Genomic DNA, 18,860 nt, shown 5'->3' with positions numbered 1-18,860 from the left:
ATGGGTTTTATCCCGGTATTATAGTTTCCCACTCAAAAAAAGAACATTTGACAAACGTCACGACGCAGAACCCTCTTGAAAATGGGCCTTGAGACTCATTGAGGCTTTCCTGAATATTATCGTTTACATTGCCTACGAACCCGGAGACCAGAGTTCGATTCCCGCTCACGACCAACACCGGTGACGATTATCTGAATCGGTCCTGGGCCTCCGCTAGGTCGACTCAGCCTCAAATGAATACCTGGTGCGGTGTGTAGTAGACATCGGCACTAGGGGGACAAAGGCGGCCGGGTGGGTGTGGTGCTGATCACCCACGCACTTTCCACAACAGTCCTTAAAGGTTATACAGGGAGGAGGGTGTCTTTGTCTTTGCTACCCCCCAGAGCGAATCAAGCCAGTCTTAATAGCTATTCATTGACAGCAATTTAAATCTCTCTACAGCTACGCAGGGGTTCTCTTGTGTATTATCTGTAAGTGTTGACTGGTAATGTCTATACACTGCATAGGGGTATTCACTTTGTGAGTCGCTCTACCCTCGCATGAGTAATGGGGGCGGGGAGGACAATTGTTAGGCTGCATCACCACCGTCAACATCGATGAATCATCACCACGACTCTCGCGATGACAAAGGCCGGTTTTGCATTGTAGTCTTACTTTTTTCTAAAGGCAAATCAACATTTCAGCCTTAGTTACATGTTGATTCACTCACGAAGCATGCGCCTGTGTGTCAGAAACGATACATCATTGTGTTGTGTACGCCTTGTACGCATCCTCCCCTCCTTACTGCTAAATGTGTCAGTTACGGGAGTTGTTTGACCATACTTCATCATCTTCTTGGTTCTTTCGGTAAAGTCACGTAGAAGGGAAATAATAAAAAAATAAAAATAAAACATAATAAAATAATTCTCACGTTTCGGCCACAACGCAAGCAGCCGTTCTCAGGTGAAGACCAGGTCTGTCGGGGAGACAGCGTCTGAAAGAAACACCACCACGCTTGGAGCGTATATTTAAGCTGGGTTGGAAGGGGAAGAGCGCTTAAATATACGCTCCAAGCGTGGTGGTGTTTCATTCAGACGCTGTCTCCCCGACAGACCTGGTCTTCACCTGAGGACGCTGTCTCCCCGACAGACCTGGTCTTCACCTGAGGACGGCTGCTTGCGTTGTGGCCGAAACGTCGTGATAATTATTTTATTATTTCCCTTCTACGTGACTTTACCGAAAGAACCAAGAAGATGAATCCCTGCAGTCACGAAAGCTTTCAATCGAAACATACTTCACCATGTTGGCCAGGATGGGTGAGTGAAGAGGGGGTTGCTGGCCCAGTTCAGATATAATTTACGAAATGATGTTAGCCGATTTTATTTCAAGTTTATTTTGTGAGATATGTGGAAACACTCCATATAGGCGCCATACACCTACTTACTGTCCTGTCTTACAAACGCATCGGGAACTTGTAGGTGTGGCGATCAGGATAACTTAAGGGCCAGTTAAACACGTTGGCTTTCGATACCATTATCCATAGTACAGGTGTTATGGGTTAGATCGCGTACATTTATTTACGCTATTTAACTAAAAAAAACCCTGTATTATGGATTATTAAGGCCCTGCAACATAATTCAAATATAGGGAACAAGCACGTGCTGTTTTTTGGACTCACAGATATTTTTTGCAGCGAGAACAAATGCTGTAATTACCCCAAACATATTACAGAGAGAAGCGAGAATGTCATTAGATTATACTTTCTTGAATTTTACAGATGTATTGGCTGATTATAAATGGTTGCAATGTTGTGTTACATGTTTCTACATATTCTGCTGTTCAGGTTAGGAAGGGGCTTTCCAGGACAAGAAATTGTTTCGTCTAAAACAGAACTTGCGCAATAATTCACATTTGGCAAATGAAAACCACATCCAGTACCACCATACATCACAGCAGTCACCACAGTAATTAAAGCCATTTACGGATCATTAGCCACAGCTGTTCTACGCTTATTTTGTAATTACATATTTTCAATATTATACTTCCCCCAATCCCATTAATTTGAAAGCTATATTATAAATGCATTATTTACCCATCACCAGGAGATTCACCAACAGTTGGTCGGGGTCGGACATCTAATTTATGTTAATTAACGGTTTGACATTAAGGTTGATGGATAGCATACGGTCCCGTCCATCCACTGCTGGATGAAGGCCGCGTCGGACGTGGGAGTTGGATAACCATACTTCACTGCTCTGGTCAGTGAGAGATAGGGCGATGGCCTGGAGCGGTTTACGATATCATCCGCCTCTGATAACTCTTTTGCCGGGAATACGAGTGCGCTAACCACTGTGCCACTGCGCCACCCCGAGATTTAAACCGTCATTATTTTATGAACACGAAAAGAAGGCTTGTTTGTTAACAGGTCTCCAGCACGTTTCTTGTCAATGTTATGTTGTATCCAAGCAGCCCATGTCAGAGGGGCATTCCACAACGCTCAATCACACATTTGTTTGGAAGGAAATCAAACACCTCCCTTCAACTGCACTGTGAATACTAATTACCACAATGTTTTAAGATACACAGCACTCTACATTCTGTACATTTTAGTCAACTATAGACATGTATCCAAGTAACATACAATGCATAGGCGAGATTGGTTAGTTCAATGTATTTGGACAAATATGCCAGAATGTCCAATCTTATGTTGGAAGTCAAGCAATTGTTTAGCCCAGCTGGTGGATGGTCGACGAGAGGTTTTAGGCCTCAGTGCCCAACATCGTACGGAGGGCCTCATTTAGAAATCAAGTGACAAAAGGATTGTAGTAAGGAAGGCCTCCAAGCGGTTGCCATCCCTCATGATCTCTGCGGTGTTCGTCCTCTCCTTTAGCTGCAAATTCATCACCAATCATGGACACCGGCCATCATCAATGGAAGCAGTGTCCTGTTCAATCCCAATTGTCAACGGCCTCTAATTAGTGTGCTCCAATCCATGTTTGTCTTTGTCTCTGGGTGGAACTCCAAACATGCTCTCCATGTTTCTTTGCAAACTTTTAGTCTTGTTACATTTGCTATCAGTACACTGTCCATTACAAGGCTAGTTAATTAGTGGTAACATCTATTTGTTTTTGTAGGAATTTAAATTTGTTGAAAAGCACAAGTAGAAACTGACCTTTTGAACTCATGTTTGTAATGGGTACCACACAGCAACACCGGCACAATAATCTTTATAGGATTGGAAAAATATTTCGTTGGGACTCAATGTACTGCATTATTTATGGGCAATGGAGGCAGATTTGCTGAGAAACTTTATTGATTCAAAAGAGCAGTAACATAGCAGCTCCAAACATTCAGCATACCAAACTTCACACGTGCTAGACCAAGCTCTCGCAGTCACGTTAAATATACGCGCACGCTCACGCACAGACGAGTGTAAGTCCGCACACCTCAAGTTTCGCATTCCTACAAAAAACGAAACGCACATCTCTGCATTCCACACGTACAGCTAAACATGACCATACCGAGCAAAGCATCCGGGCCTTCCAACATCAACTGAACTGAAATCTGTAAAAAAAGGAACAGCCAACATCAATCACCTTTTCGGGCCAAGGTGACGATACACCATACCAGACCACTCGACTGAATGCTGGAGTACGAAGATTACATGTTTTGAAATTAAAATGTCATCAAACACACACAAATATCAAGTATCCAGAGGACAACAATAACCACAAAACGATGTACAGGGCAGTAGAGTTTGATATTATGCAAAATTCATTCAACCTCTTCAGTACAATTTCACTGAAATGTAATACTTTGGTTCCGAGGTTCAAAAACAATTGTTTCCTTTTTTTGTTTCTTTTGTTTTTGTACAAAATTTCAATCACGCCGCACCAATTAAAAATGGTCACATTCACGCCAACGCAAAATGTCGCCTTTAATTTACTCACCCAAACCATTGCCACACATCACAACCTCGCACTCAAACTTGCTGGTGATTTCCACTCTCACGTTATAAAACAGCCACGACTCTATAGATTAAAATGTACAATTGAGCGCACTGCCTGAAGAAGAGTCAAACGCTTCTGCCCCGTAACGACGTCAACGTAAAAAAAACCCAAAAGTAAAATATAAACGTTGCCTATATATGCTACCAGTTAAATCTTGAAAACATCGGTATTAAGTTTCCAAAGAGTATATATACGAAAGGCGCACATGTTAGACGTGTACCCAGGCATGCCGGGCAGATCTCTAGCACTCTGCTCTAGAACAGGTCACAGCAGTTGTGGAAAGTTCAGGTTACAACGTCAAGGCCTCTTTTTTTGGACCATGTCTCGGGAGGAAAATTGAGAAGTCAAGGAGGCATGGACTTGTTCTACCATCAACGTCACTTTATAAAAAAAAAACAGTCTGCTTGCGCCACTTAGGATGGCCCATAAATCACAGCACAAGGGAATAAATTCCCTCATATGGATCCAATGCATGACTGACATAGCGATGCTGAAGATTAAGACTGTTAAGAAATTGCCGATTTACACAAAATCTACTCGATTGGGCATGATGTTCACATGCAATAATGAAATATTGATGCAGTTGAACAAGCATCGGATAATGATCAATTACTCAAATTTGGTGACAGCTCGTTCAATGCCTCACTGTTTGCAAGTCCAGTACAGGGCACATGGAGTGCCGGCAGGTTAATTGCGCGAGCAGATAAGACTAAACTGTTCAGCCTTTGCTGGCAACATTTCTACAGCTTTTAATCACTACGGGAATGTGCAACCATTCCATGTTTGGCAGTGAATAGGCCAAATCCAATTGCATCAAATTATGCCTAAAACAAGACCACACATGTAAATAACCGTGGCAATCAACAGTCATATCGTCGCATGCCAATGACGCACCGGGTGAGCGACAGTACGTCATGCCTCCAAGACATGTTTACATCTTTGATGGTGGGGGAAAGTTGTGGATCGATGTAAATAACCCCACCGCACAGAAACTTCCAGCAACAAGACCACTGGCAAGTGCATAAACATATCCTACCAATACACATGAACTTGATAAAGCCTCAACATCACTTATCATCTGGTGACCCTGTTCAAAATCGGCTACAGCACACCATTGTGGTTGTGATGCCCAACAAAACAAATATTGATGTGTGCTCACTGACAAGGTGCTGCACATGGCCTTGGATTGCGTTGACAGCCATACTTGCAGATCTAGTGCCCAAAACCAGAACACAAGCAATGTTGAGATGGCATATTTATATTTGACCAAAGGACTAAAAAGCTTAGCTCTTCATCGACAGACCAACAACTGCATTTTCCACAATAAACAGTGGAAAACACAAACATGAGCACTCTCGCGTTTACACGCCAAAATCGTGGTCTTTGTTATCTCACTTTTGCTTCAGGTCTTACAAGGTGCAGAAAATTCAAACTAGTATTGAAAAAACATTAGTTTTATTCCCCTACCCAGCAAAAGATCACATTAGACCTCTAAAGTGAATAATTCATGCAGCTCAAAAAAATTAGGAGATTATCTTTTACACTAGCATTAAGTAATCAAAATATGACAGCTTAAAGACTGTACAGATTTCTTGTTAAAAATGTCAAGCCAACAGTTTACTCCTCCAAGTTAAGTCACTTATAAAGCGGGAAAAACAGCTTCCGGGGGTTTCTCAGGGAAATGAATGTCTCATTGGGTCCCCATCTTCATGTGGTGAGGGCCAGGCGGTACGCAGACACAAGTGTCCTCAGCTCCTGCAGCGCATAGTCGCCGGGTAGCGGAAGTTGCCCGATGTGCTGTGCGTAGGGGTGCAGTGGAAGTCCGGCCAGGCGTCCTCCAGGACGCATGTCATCATCCCTGCCCTCCTCCCCCCCGCCCTGCTGCAAACTCATCACCGCCCGCAGAATGTTTGCCGTTTGCTTTGCCATCTCTGCCAGAACAGAATGGGGAAGTGGGGAAACGTGAAAATTATTGTCGTCATTCGTAAGATTTGGAGAGGAACCTTCCTCCACCGTTGCAGTCCACACTGTCAGAAAGACAAATGTAAAACCTAATTGTTCAAAATATTATCTTAAAAGGTTGGCAGAGGTCATAATCAGTCCAGTGCTGGAAAAAAGGCCTCCCTATATCAACATTACACATTTTTCTTGGTTCTTTCGGTAGTCGCATAGAATGGAAATAATAAAATAATAAAAAATATAACAATAAAATTCTCACGTTTCGATTGCACAGGCAATCATCATCAGGTGCGAAAACCACAGCAAGAAAATTGTGAAGGGGTTTAAAGTTTATTATTTTATTATTTCCCTTCTACGTGACTTTACCGAAAGAACCAAGAATATGAATCCCTGCAATCACGAAAGCTTTAAATCGAAATATTACACATTGTTGCGTTTTCCAGATGTCAATCCAATTATATTTCTTTTGGTTAGCGAATTGCAGGAGATGACTTTTATTTTGCCCATATTTATCTTTCGCAAAATGTTCTGCTTTTGCAAAGTTCAAATAATTTTCTACAATTAACTTCCACTAGTTGTTTGTGACTGTCATTAGAAAATCTCAGGATGGTTATACTTTCTCCATTTGTGTCTTTATTACTCCAATACAATTTTTAGTAAATATATTCTGCCATCAACCACATGAGCAAGTGGGATTTAGAAAAAAACATTTTCAATGGACCATGTACATACTATCAATACTTATTTCAGGAAAAACACATTAACTATTTTATTTTATTTTACCAGGTGACACTTTAATGAGCTACACAGCTCTTTTTCATAAGTGATCTGGCCACAAATGATTGTGCAACGAATTGGTCTATTAATGTGCACATGTATAGCAGCCAAATACTCTAAATGAATGTTTCTAAATGTGGAAGGAAAAACCAGAGAACCAGGAGAAAATTGCACGTGACCACATTAACATCAAATACCATTATGCCGAGATTTCTGGAGATAAAAATACACGAGTGGACATTGCTGAAACCATCTCATAAATCTAAGCTTGAATTTAAAAATATACAAATTATATTATCAATGTATAAACAGAGCACAGCTACACCAAGACATCATGTAGAATGCAACAAAATACAAATGAGGAGTTGGGCAAGGAGATATGATATCACCACGAGTGGTATTCACAGCCTCACTTCAACAGTGTACGAGGATTCGATGAAATTGACAGGTATGAGAATGAATTGACGATGCAATGAAAATATCAAATTATGAGCTGCAATTGAAATTCAACGAAAGCTATTAATAAACCAAGAGAAGCCAGCAGTGATTGAAGTGCACACCTGCTTGGCTGAGACGGTCTCGTGCAGAAAAACAAGGGACATCTTCGATGCGTGGACACAGCAAAGCCACTTCTGTACAAAGGGCCTCCAGCTCGGCACCCGGCGTTTCCGACTGTCCAGTAAAGAAACAAGGTCAATATTAACTTTTTAAATAATAACCCTTCACCACCACTTCAAGCACCCGCAAAAGATAATGCAATGAAGTGTAACTTGCTGAACTGAAAAATCCAAGAACATTTTAGTAAAATTGCTTTGATAGAAGTTAAATCAAATGTGATATAAACTCAAATACAAACACATCATGGTGCAACTCCTTTACAAATCGCTGTTAATTTTATTAAAAGCCTCTCCCGGCTCCTAAATTTCACGTGAATGTTCAAACAAATTGCCGCATAGGCTCCAAGTCCCTGCGATAAATCATGCTCCAAAGCCTTTACAATTCTATCGCAGCTTTTTTTTTATTAAAGCCTCTGCTGGCTCTGAACTTGCATACGTAGCCATGTTTGAGGTGTGGATTTTGCATCGGCGCCTCGACAGGCGTGTACACTGACCTCGTTGTGCAGCCTGAGCAGAGTCTCCGTGACCCGGATGTAGTCAAGGAAGACCCGCCCTGCGACCTCCCAGTCGGGGATGTGAATGCTGATCTCTGGTGCTGCCATCTCCTCCAAGAAAGTCTTGAGGTACCCATAGTTTTCATTGATGATAGCATCTTCTCAATACAAAGGAAGCACAGGACATTGGAAATTGTTCAGAGCGTTTTATCGCTTACAAATCATTATGTATAGAAATGCATTTTAAATATTTCACACAACTCGCACAGCTTGTGTGAAACACAGAATTTCTTTTGATTTTAAACAAGTTATTTGACATGTACAGTCATATTTTTTTAATTCCTCCACTTTAATCCAATGGACAGGGAAAGGTTACAAACAGTGATGATTAAGATTTTTCAGTGGTCTGTTAGAGGCTATTTTTCCAACTAAAATGATCACCAACAGACCAACATACATATGACTATCACTCAATTTGCCCCACTCGACATCTGTGAAAAAGCTTGATATCTCATTAGATTCCTGCAGTCTAGATAAAAATGTCAGATTCTGAATTTCCCACAGCATCATCAGATTACGACTTGATTCTAAAAGTTAATGACAATACCGCAGTCGTTCTCAGGGGAGGGGTTTAACAACACGCGTAATTTGAGACAGAAAACTAGACTGCAGCCGGTTTTATATGATGTATACATGTACGTCCATCTTCCTTCGCACCGTACGTAGCCAACCGTGCTAATCGGAGGTGCGGGGGAAGGAGCCCATACCGGCGGCAAGGTTGCGGATTACGACCCTGTGGCAAGCGTTGTAGAGGCCAGCATGCAACAGGTGGTGAGCCTCGTCACGGTGGTCTCCAAGTTGCCGGGCTCGGTGGGCCTGCGCCTCATGGAGCCAGGAAGCCGGCACACCCAGGCGCCCCGTCACAAACTCAAATGCCTCCTCGGTCATCTCCGCCTCACTGCAATGCCTGCCCAGCATCTCCCGCACCGCCTTCGTTCGGGAGCTAAACAGGGAGAAAATATGACCATTATGGCGCTACCCCGGGGTACCAAATAATACAAAATGGCCGAGGCAATTACATATTTTATTTTTGGGACACTTTTTTCCAGGGGTGTACTTAACTCCACGGACTGGGATACCAATCGATCAATCCGAAATCAGTGCTACTCCGTGATGTCGAAATGCAGCGAGGACGATTGCACTGAAACCCCGAACGCTCGTACGCACCAGTGCATCGTGCACAGCTCGTCGAGATGAGTCGATTGCTGCATCGATCATCAGCAGACTAAAAATGACTGAATCACGAGCATTATGCGAGAGCTAGGGTACTATGGTACCCCGGGGGTACTATGGTACCCCGGGGGTACCGCCATAAGGTTCATATGTCAAATCGGGGACACAAACATGAATTGTAACTTCAGGTTAAAATGACAAATGCAGCAGAAAGGATTTCTGGATAACTTTCGGCTACAGTTTTATTAACCATTATGACTTGTATGGTAGGGGCTCTGCAAGACATGAGTGCCTAGTTTATTTTGTGGCTAGGACAAATCTAAAATGTATTATTCAGAGATATTAGGTGTTTAACCTTAACCAACTGCGAAACACTCCCTTTGTCATCTTATTGTTCTTAGGCAAATGCACTTAACTTTCTCAAGCTATTTCACCAAGAAGCATCGACTGTAAACAAGTTGCTCACAGATAGGTCTGCACTTTCGAAATGTTTTCAAGATTGAATTTGAAGTCTCATCGTCATCTCCAGGAGTGATCTTGACGAATGACTAGTGGGTCCTGAAGCAGTAAAGGATTAGATCCAACATAATAAGAATGTCCATTTTTGTAATAGACTATGCCAATGTTGCACCCAATAGCCTCAACGAGTCTGAACATTATTTAAGGCATTCTTTTATTGGCATTCTATTTTTAATTAGAGCTTTTCAAGGTGGGAAGACCTTGGGTAAACCGCAACACGCATTATGGAATAGCAATACAATCTCACACAGATTCAATAATTATTGAAATGTTAAAATACTGATGTCATCTGCTGGCCGCCTCACAACCGAAGCTTACAACACAAGTTAATCCCAGGTGTCTCATTCTGGCTTAACCCTGCCCTAACCCTGAAGACGGAGACTTGTGTTGCCTCCGAAACGTCGTGATTTAATCGAGTAATTTTCATTCATTATTATTTTTTACCTACGTGACTTTACCGAAAAAACCTAAGAGTATGAATCCTTGCAGTCACGAAAGCTTCAAATCTAGAATTAACCCTGCCCCATCATCCTGTTTATCTTCCAAGATACAAGGATGGGGGGGGGGGTGAAACATTTCAGGCCATTTTCATCAGTCATTGAAAAATGCATCGATGTTATGAGATGTCCTCACCTTGCGTCGGGGATGTTCATGAGCACAAAGACCGCCCACTCCCAGAGGCCAGCTGACTCAAGCTGGGCAGCGTAAGCGGCGTTCAGTGCTCCAGCGCTACGAGCGGGCAGATGTTGGTAGCCGAGCGCTTGAACGGCAAGCCACAGGTGCCAGGACAGCCGGTAATCCAGGGGATCGGCGGTGACGGAGCTGGCATCACACAGTTGGTCCAAATCGTAGTGTCTGCAAGAAGTGATCGACGGGAAAGGAGGGGATTTGAACCATGAGCTCAGGAATGGTGTACAGCAGTAAAAAAATGTCGTAGCATCTTTGGGAAATGCTCACAACGGACATGATTCTGGGTCTCCCTTATTTGCACTTTGCACCTTCGGTTCTTCTTGTAAAATATACATTTCTCAATGGGTTCACAACAGTGTAAACATGCTTTTATACTCAAATGTGATAATTTCCTATTTATAGCCCTCTTCAATTACTTAGGCCATCCACAAGACAATTGTTTATTTTCCACAACAGTCCTAATTTTTTTGACCAGAGGGTTAAAAGTATGTGCAGATGCTATAATGCTAAAGTTTTTTATGTATGCCAATATAAACTGGGCCATAATTATTTTCTTCGAGAATTCAAAATTTTACACAATATTTACTTATAAACTATATATATTTATTTTGTAAACAGAAAATATCCACAAATGAAGGGGGTTATGTTCTTGAAAATTGCCGCGAATGGTCACATGCCACAGGGGCCGTGATCAGTGAACTGTACCTCAATACGTCTGGCGCGAAACCGCAAAACCTCGATATCTAAACCCGCGAGAGGGAAGGGCTTGCTATAGCATATAGGCAAGGCCTAGCAATAGCACGTTCAACGCTTTCTGCAGAGGTTCACGGTTGGAAACCAGCAGCCTGCCTTGATTAATACTACAGGTATATTGTAACCATGAAATGTACCTTCTGCTTTACAGTGGCGGAAAAAAAAGTGCGTCCACCCACTTGTCACTGTAGAGTTTGAGCAGGTGGTAGCAGGCATCCCTCACTGGCCGCCTCTGCTTCCTCTCTTCCTCATCCATCTCCTCCTCTTCCACAGGGCACAACTTGTTGTCCTCCATGTATGGAGGGAGCGGTCGGCAGGCGTATCGCTCGCACTCGTCCGAGCCCTGCGAAAAGAAAAATCGAGCAACACCATTACAGACCCCCCCGCCTACAATCTGTTCCCGACTCCCAAATCAAGGTGCCGCAGGAAAACAGCACTTGCCTCGAATGCATTTTCGTAGGCCTTCAGGGCATCAGCCACCGACACCATGGGGCTCAGCATGTACCAGAGGTGGACGGCGAGCGAACGCTTCCAGTCAAGTGACTCGCACACGTTCACCGGCTCCCCCGCAGACATCTCCCACACCTGCGGGCATACAAGTGAGCTTAGGAACCGGTTCTCTGGAGAGACGTCACGGCTACGAGCGAACGCCACATCTCTTTTGGAATAAACTTAAAGGCGCACGCGGTTTAAAAAGGCAGAAATTCGCCAAACGTCATTCGTCTCACCCTACCACTTTTGGCAGTGTCAGAGCAGTTAAAACACTCAAAATGTGCAAAACATTTCTTGACAATTAAATGCAAAATGACTAAGTGTGGTGAAGTGGATCATGGAGGACATAAAGATGCAGCACGTAAGACGACTTACCGGCTTGCCAGCGAGTAGGGTGTAGACTGCTATGCGATCGCTGTTGATGTAATGGTCGACCTGCAACTTGCCCCACTCGGAGAGGTTCAAGGCCAGCAGCTGACGGGTTGGTTTGCTCCCAACGGCTTGGCTGATGAGTAGCGCGAGTCGATGGTCTCCTGTGACCGCACACAAATGTATGTTTTTATACTCGCAAATAAAATAATGCAGACGTTCAAAATTTGCAATTAACTTTAGAACTGCGACAAATCTATAATATATACAATATATGAATCTGAAACTATTGCTTCATATGCATTAGATGACAGTACTTGCAGACATTGCCATGTGTTATGGTAATGAGACATTTCCTAAAATGCCTCAAGGTTTCAGTTGCAGAACAGGCTGGAGCAGTGTTTCCCAACTCCCTTCTGCCCAGCCCCCATCCGTCTGCCTTTTCGTCGATAACAATTTTTTTTTTATATTTGTATGCAAATTAATTCACGGTACATCTGCACATATGGTTGGAATCCCAGAAAGCTGTACCATGAGGGTGGAGCAACGAGGCGATCGAAGTTTCCGACCAAAAAAAATACCCGACCGCAAGATGTCATATGCTCATTAATTTTCCCTTTCATCCAATTAAACCTGCTGTTGTACATTATTAGTAAGTTTGCGATCCACAAATTATTTTTTATACAAGTCAATCCACTACTGGATGAAAACCTCCCCATGACATGTTGAGATACCACTCGTCACCATCCTGGCTAGGGGCTAGAGATCAAACTCCGTCCCAGGGGTTCATAGCGCAGTGCCAACCACTCCACTGCCATCTACCCAAATTAATTTCCAGAGAAGGGAAAACGTATAAATCTACAGGGAGACACCAACACAGGCAGAGCCACTCCCACCATTTACCTGCATCCTGTGCCAGCCGACAAGCACGCGCGATCTGCCTTCCGCTCAGGCAGCTGAATACGGCATAGGTTGACAATTTGCCGTTACCGCCGAGCGCCACCTCGCCTTCGACTTTCTCCAGGGCGGCACGCTCCAGCCAGCGCGACAGGGCCTCCCGTCGCTCTGCCTGCTGGGCATACGCCCTACCGCCACCTTCCCCGACACCCTCCATGGCAGCCTCCTCCTCATCCCTGACGTCTACGTCATCCTCGTCGTCTCCCACTCTGTCACGGCCATGCAGGTGGCCCCACAGCGCCTCGCACAGCGTCCACACCAGATACCACTGCTTCAAAGTGTCTGCGGGAAAACGTTTGGGAAAAGAACATAGTAGCGATGATTGTTTGTTTAGTATTCATTACCGATGTGTCGATTGACACTTTTCTGTTATATGGCAATGTTCGGCGTAAACTTGGCAAGTGGTGTCATTTGTGTATTAACAGGGATGTAATGTGTGGAAAATCAATTTATGCACACAATTCACGAGCATAAGTGTTTTTACGAAGGAGATGCATGTTATGCCAATTTTATATTTATGCTAACTTTTCGAAGAGAGACAGTACAATCAATACAGAATATAGGCATTACATTTTAAATCGTTATTTCAACTCCCCTAACAATTATGCTGCCTATTTAGACAGAGATGAACAGAGCTACCAAATCACACTTTCAACTTAATTTCAAAAGTGCTAAAACATGAGAACACCAACGGTAAAAATTAGACGCAAGGAGAATTGACCGCTTAATGAATCACGGCTCTTGAAATTTCTGGCAACCCCTACAAGTCGAGTTAGCAATCTTATACTTGTGTTTTGGTTCCCGTGTGAACACATCCAAGGCACTGACCAGTTTCGGAGGTGCTGGCTGCCGCCTCCTGAGCGAGCACATCCTCAACCCAGTGAGCGTAGCGGTGCACCGAGGACACGCCTGGCCGTGGGCGGAACAGGGGGCAGCAGAGCTCCCTGTCGTCTGAGCCAGCGGCCGCCCCGAGTTCCATCGCGTCGGATTGCGCGTGCTCGTTCACACGCTCGCTCTCCTCCAGGGCAATCTCCAGCTTCTCCTGGATGCGGTAGCGGCCCTCGGAGCCGGCCCATGGGCAGACGCTCACGCACTCCACGTGCACCTTGAACGGCGATGGCGCAATTCTGAGTGGGAAATCATTTGGGATGTGGAAAAATGTTTTCATAAAAAAGTGAGGGGGGGGGAGGGGGGTTGTAATTATTTTAACAAATATCATAGAACAAAAATAAAGCACTGTAAACGTGGCACGTGGTAGATTGTCGATAAAGCTTTTCGATAAATGACGAAAGTGAAACATTAAATATGATTTTTTACGTCCGAATCAGGCTGTGTGTGCTTACCGCTTGACCAGTGTTGGTGTGAAGGCATTCAGCCCCACCTCCTCGTGTCTATCGGTCGATTGCTCCTCACTATTTGTGCATCCGATAAGGTCGCCAACGTGGCAAAGACTTCCGCCGGGGCCCCAGCCAACACGAAACGAGCGGCCTGCATAAAGGGCCGCATCGGCGAGGCAGTGGCGACCATGGGCCACCGAGTTATGGGCCGGTATGAGGCCACAGGCCCGCTGAGGGGCGGCCGCTGCTCGTCCAGGCCCGCCTGCCTTGCCGTCAACGGGTAGACCCACAGGAGGGGAGAGTAGAGAGTAGGGCCTGGCGGAGATTTGGTTTAAAAAAATACAATGGTAGTCTTAATGCAAAATGATGCAACCAATGTCAATAAAAAATATCCAACAAAATGTACACTAAATTATATTGTACTTTGGGCTCATAGGGGTTAGGGACTAGATAACCCGATGGCCACTATAGGGCCCTTAGGCTGATGAACAGATCTTACTTTAGTTAATTTGGATAAGTTTTTCAGTCCAATGTTAGAGGAAGGCTTTCCCACACCGCGTTAAAATGGGTCTGCTCCTATACAACGTTGAGATGAAAACGTCAGGAAGATTATCTCAGCGAGTCACCTGGATAAGGTCACGTGGTGAGACGGTTCACGAATTCTGGTGAAAATCCGAGGTTTGGTGGCGAGGTGTTCTTGTCCAAGATCCTTATGCGGTGAAACTACAGTGGCATCCATCCCAATAGTGGAGCCAAGTCCGAACTTACTTTGCAGCAGTGCTCCTGCAAGAGAAAGAAAATGTGAGGGGAAACAAATCCATGATTAAGAATCAGGGTATAAATTGCAAGACAGAGGGCCAGAATTACTCTCATGTTCTTTTTATTTGGACTGCAAGGAATTTACATTTTTAACCACTTTCTTGAACAAAAGATATTACCCGAGAGCCGGCTGCGGAGTGTCCTCATGTCAGCAAGCTTGGCAGCGCAGGAAGCATTTTGCATCACTGAGAAGGATGGCAAATGAGAGACGGCACCAAACCGCTGCGGCGATACCTCCACCTCTCCCTCCTCCTCCTCCGCCAGAAACGATGCCTTCATCACCTGGCAGAACCACACACACACAACATGGATATATCACAGGTTCCTTCCATGGTGGTGAAAAAAAAACTACATGTACCTGTCGACATTTATTAGTCAGGCACATGAATTGTGACAAATGTGTTGTTTAAAGGCTAATGTAAAAGCAAAAAAACGTCAATAGTTGAATATCATTTTTGACTAATAAATAATGCACATAATTAAATACATTAAAATACAGCTTCAGTAAAAAACAAATGCCTGTTTTTTCAACAAGTAATCAACACAAAGAATAAGACATGACAAAAATACAGTAAAACCTTGGATTACGAGTAACTTGGTCTGAGAGTGTTTTGCAAGACGAGCAAAAATTTTCAATAAATAATTTGATAAATGAGCGAGGTCTTGCAATATGAGTAGTACGTGTATACGCTTTGTCTGCCGAGTGTCACGTGATCACAACTGATATACGAGTGCTTTGAATTACAAACACGTTTCCGGAACGAGTTATGCTCGCAATCCAAGGTTTTACTGTATATAAAATAGAAATCCGATTAACATAAAACTATGCAATGAAATGCCCAGGATGTGTAATGCAAGTGTTGCTCGGCCAAGCACCTGCAGGCGGTGTGTGCTCATCCCCAGGTAAGAGGCGAGGTGGTGGGAGGCAGCTACGGGCTCCGCTCCGTCCTCCAGATCCTTGACGTAGCCACCCATGTGTCCCTGCAGCTCGCACGTGTCGTCGTCTTCCACGTAGAAGCCACGTGGCACCGGCTCCAGGGAGATGTCGGCCATCTCGCTGTCCTGCTCCCCACCGAGCCCGCCAAGTTCCTTGCCTCCCAGCTGCCAATCAGAATCAGAATATTTATTCATACTGGGATGAAGCCGATGAGCCGTAAATTTCTTTTCCAGAGATGTCCAGTGGGGGCGGGTTACTAACAATTAAACACGATAGGATTGCAAATGTTGACTTAAAGCTTCCGTGACTGCACGAATTCACACTCTTTGGGTCTTTCGGTAAAGTCACGTAGATCGGTTCAAAAATTAATAAAATAAACAAATAACTACAATGCTTCGATCGTAACACAAGCGACCGTCATCAGGTGGGAAAAAAGGGGGGAAGCCACTAAACGAAAGCCGTGTTAAAGGTTTCAAGCGTCCTGGTAACAGAACGAAGTGGGAGGGGCACAAGTGCCCTTGGGGCCAGCACACGAGGAGATGGTTAAGGGCGGAGCCAGACAAGGCTGGGGGGCATAAAAGGGAGGTGCGGGGCCACATCGGGGCTGTCTGCTGGAATGGAACCCGCCGTGCTCAGTCTTCTCCTCCGTCTCCGGTCTTCGTACTCGGCATCGTGGGTCAGGCAGTGTGCCAACTGACCTGATCCGTTTATAAAGTTACCCCATGGTGGTTACCGGTTATGTAGTTGTCCCGTTGTGGTTACTAGTTATGTAGTTACCCCGTTGTGGTCGTAGAATAAACGTGTTGCCTGCTGAATTAGTGTGTCTCACAAGTGAACCCACTACACAATGATCAGCCACGCTGAAGTGTTGGTCCTCCCATGTTTCAAATCTGTCTTATACTCACGAACACGATCTGAGACACGTCGCTTCGTTTTCCCAATGTAACTACTGCCGCAGACACAGCTTAGTTTGTAGACGCGGGGGTATTGCATGTCAGGGATCTTATCCTTCACGGATGATATCAGATCACACATTTTATGCACATTGTTAAATCGAACCTGGATCTTGTGTTTGCTCATAATTTTGTAAATCTTTTTGGCGACCCCTGCTATGTATGGCAAGGTGATGGTTTTTATTGGGTCCTCAGATGGCTCCTTCCCAACGGTTGGGGCGATAGCTTTACGGATTGTGTAGTCCGAATATACATTCGTTTTGAGAGTTTGGTGCACGTGTTTTAGTTCACTGGTTAGGTGATGGTCGGAGATACATCGAGCTCTATGGTGTAGAGTTTTGATGAGGGAATTCTTCTGGGATGGATGGTGGTGGGAGTCAGTTTTTAGGTAGTCATTAGTAAAAGTTGCTTTCTTGAGCCATCTGGTCTCTTTTCAATTAAAACATCCAAGAATGAATGGTAGCTTGCCACCCGTTTTCCACCTCCATGGTGAATTTGATGGCTGGGTGTATGGAATTGATATGGTTGAGGAATTGGTTCAGAGCTTACCTTTCCTGCAAAGTACAGGAAAGGTAAGCAAATCACACAAAACACACCAGGCAAAGCCCAGAGCTATTAGCTTCTTTTTCAGAAGCGACCTGGCCACAAATGTTAGCTCAACAAAGTAGCTTATCATGTGGAAGTTTATAGGACCAGAGCATTGCCAATTCCAACCATAAATTTGTTATTTAAACGCAGACCTACAGGCAGCACTCCAGACAAGGTTTTTGGCCTTTGAATAATTATACTTGCAATTTTCACACCGAGCAATATGTATTTTCACCGGTTAAATGTAACATTACCTTTACGTCACGAGTAATTTGGAAAATGAATGTATGATCATTAACGCTCGCGTAGAGTATACATTTTGACTGCATGCTTCTTTGAACTCAAATACAGACTTGTTCTAATTATTTAACTTGAAAAGTGAAAACTAAAAAGGGGCCGAATAATACAGCTCCAAAAAATTCGTTTATTAAAATGTTTGTTGATCAACCAGACTTAATTAACGAATCGTCCAGCCCCCCCTCGTGGCAAGCACGAGTTTTTACCTCTGTGGGGCCAAGCTTTCCTTGCGAGACGAGCTTCTGAGACTGCTGCATTGCCGGAGGAGCGAGCCCAGTCTTCAACTTCTTCCCCTCCACCACATGGCCAGGCGGCAGAGCCGGCAGGACTTTGCCCGTTAAAGGGTCCACCACTTCGTCCTCGTCTTCTTCATCATCTTGGATGCCATACTTGGAGAAATGCTTTACCTGGGCATTGGGGGAAGCGTACAACATACCAATTGATGGGAGTGTACTTGATAAGATACAATTTTGGAAACACATGCCAGTGTCAATGAAACACACGACAATCCAATTTCAAGTGTCAATTGTACGATTTCCCCAGAAATGGCCACAAACTTCATGCAGATAATATCAACAAAACTCTACTTTCTGGGAATAACATTTTAAGGCTATTGTTTTGTTTTCCCAGGGCACTCCTCAGTTGTACTCGGAATATGAACATGGATATGTATGTTAAGTAGGGGTATGAAGAGCATATTGGTCAACAAGGCTCTCCTGGTAAATTGCATAAGAAATATAGGCATCTGCTGTAAACTTGAAGGTAAATTTCCTGTGACAATGCCAGAAATAATTATGCCAAAGCATTTGTCAATGTACATTTTAAAAAGTTAAATGTATCCACAAATGAAAAAAATATTGCATAGATAACTCAAGCGACAATGGTCCATATTAAAGACAGAAATAATGTGAATGCAGTGCACTTAAAAAATGAAGTATAATGATAAGCTTACAAATATTTAGTGGTCGTATATTTTTATATTTCATAAGAACAATTAAATACATAATTAATACAAATTGGTCTTATGAAACTTATTCAAGACACCAATACGCATTTCCTGGTCTATCCAATACAATTTCA

General features: G+C 43.9%; 1 protein-coding gene across 2 annotated transcripts in view; it reads right to left on the bottom strand.

Annotated features, from left to right (window-relative positions):
• Window positions 1–3,269: 3,269 nt before the first annotated feature.
• LOC133350011 (nuclear pore complex protein Nup98-Nup96-like) overlaps window positions 3,270–18,860 on the bottom strand; it is a 28,003-nt gene continuing 12,412 nt past the window's right edge. For both annotated transcript variants that reach the window (XM_061563960.1, XM_061563961.1), the window contains exons 21-35: window positions 17,987–18,187; window positions 15,882–16,106; window positions 15,125–15,287; window positions 14,813–14,969; window positions 14,193–14,501; window positions 13,678–13,976; window positions 12,796–13,131; window positions 11,899–12,056; window positions 11,473–11,616; window positions 11,211–11,374; window positions 10,222–10,443; window positions 8,604–8,839; window positions 7,837–7,994; window positions 7,286–7,397; window positions 3,270–5,920 (exon numbers count right to left, since the gene is read on the bottom strand). In XM_061563960.1, coding sequence (XP_061419944.1) covers window positions 5,697–5,920; window positions 7,286–7,397; window positions 7,837–7,994; window positions 8,604–8,839; window positions 10,222–10,443; window positions 11,211–11,374; window positions 11,473–11,616; window positions 11,899–12,056; window positions 12,796–13,131; window positions 13,678–13,976; window positions 14,193–14,501; window positions 14,813–14,969; window positions 15,125–15,287; window positions 15,882–16,106; window positions 17,987–18,187 — 3,108 coding nt within the window. In that variant the 3' untranslated portion in view covers window positions 3,270–5,696. The remainder of the gene's footprint in view (window positions 5,921–7,285; window positions 7,398–7,836; window positions 7,995–8,603; window positions 8,840–10,221; window positions 10,444–11,210; window positions 11,375–11,472; window positions 11,617–11,898; window positions 12,057–12,795; window positions 13,132–13,677; window positions 13,977–14,192; window positions 14,502–14,812; window positions 14,970–15,124; window positions 15,288–15,881; window positions 16,107–17,986; window positions 18,188–18,860) is intronic.

The sequence above is a fragment of the Lethenteron reissneri genome, chromosome 32 (genome assembly GCF_015708825.2).
Source record: "Lethenteron reissneri isolate LAM-NWPU_2019-01 chromosome 32, ASM1570882v1, whole genome shotgun sequence".
Classification (NCBI taxonomy): Eukaryota; Metazoa; Chordata; class Hyperoartia; order Petromyzontiformes; family Petromyzontidae; genus Lethenteron; species Lethenteron reissneri.
This window is presented reverse-complemented; position numbering and strand designations above follow the sequence as displayed.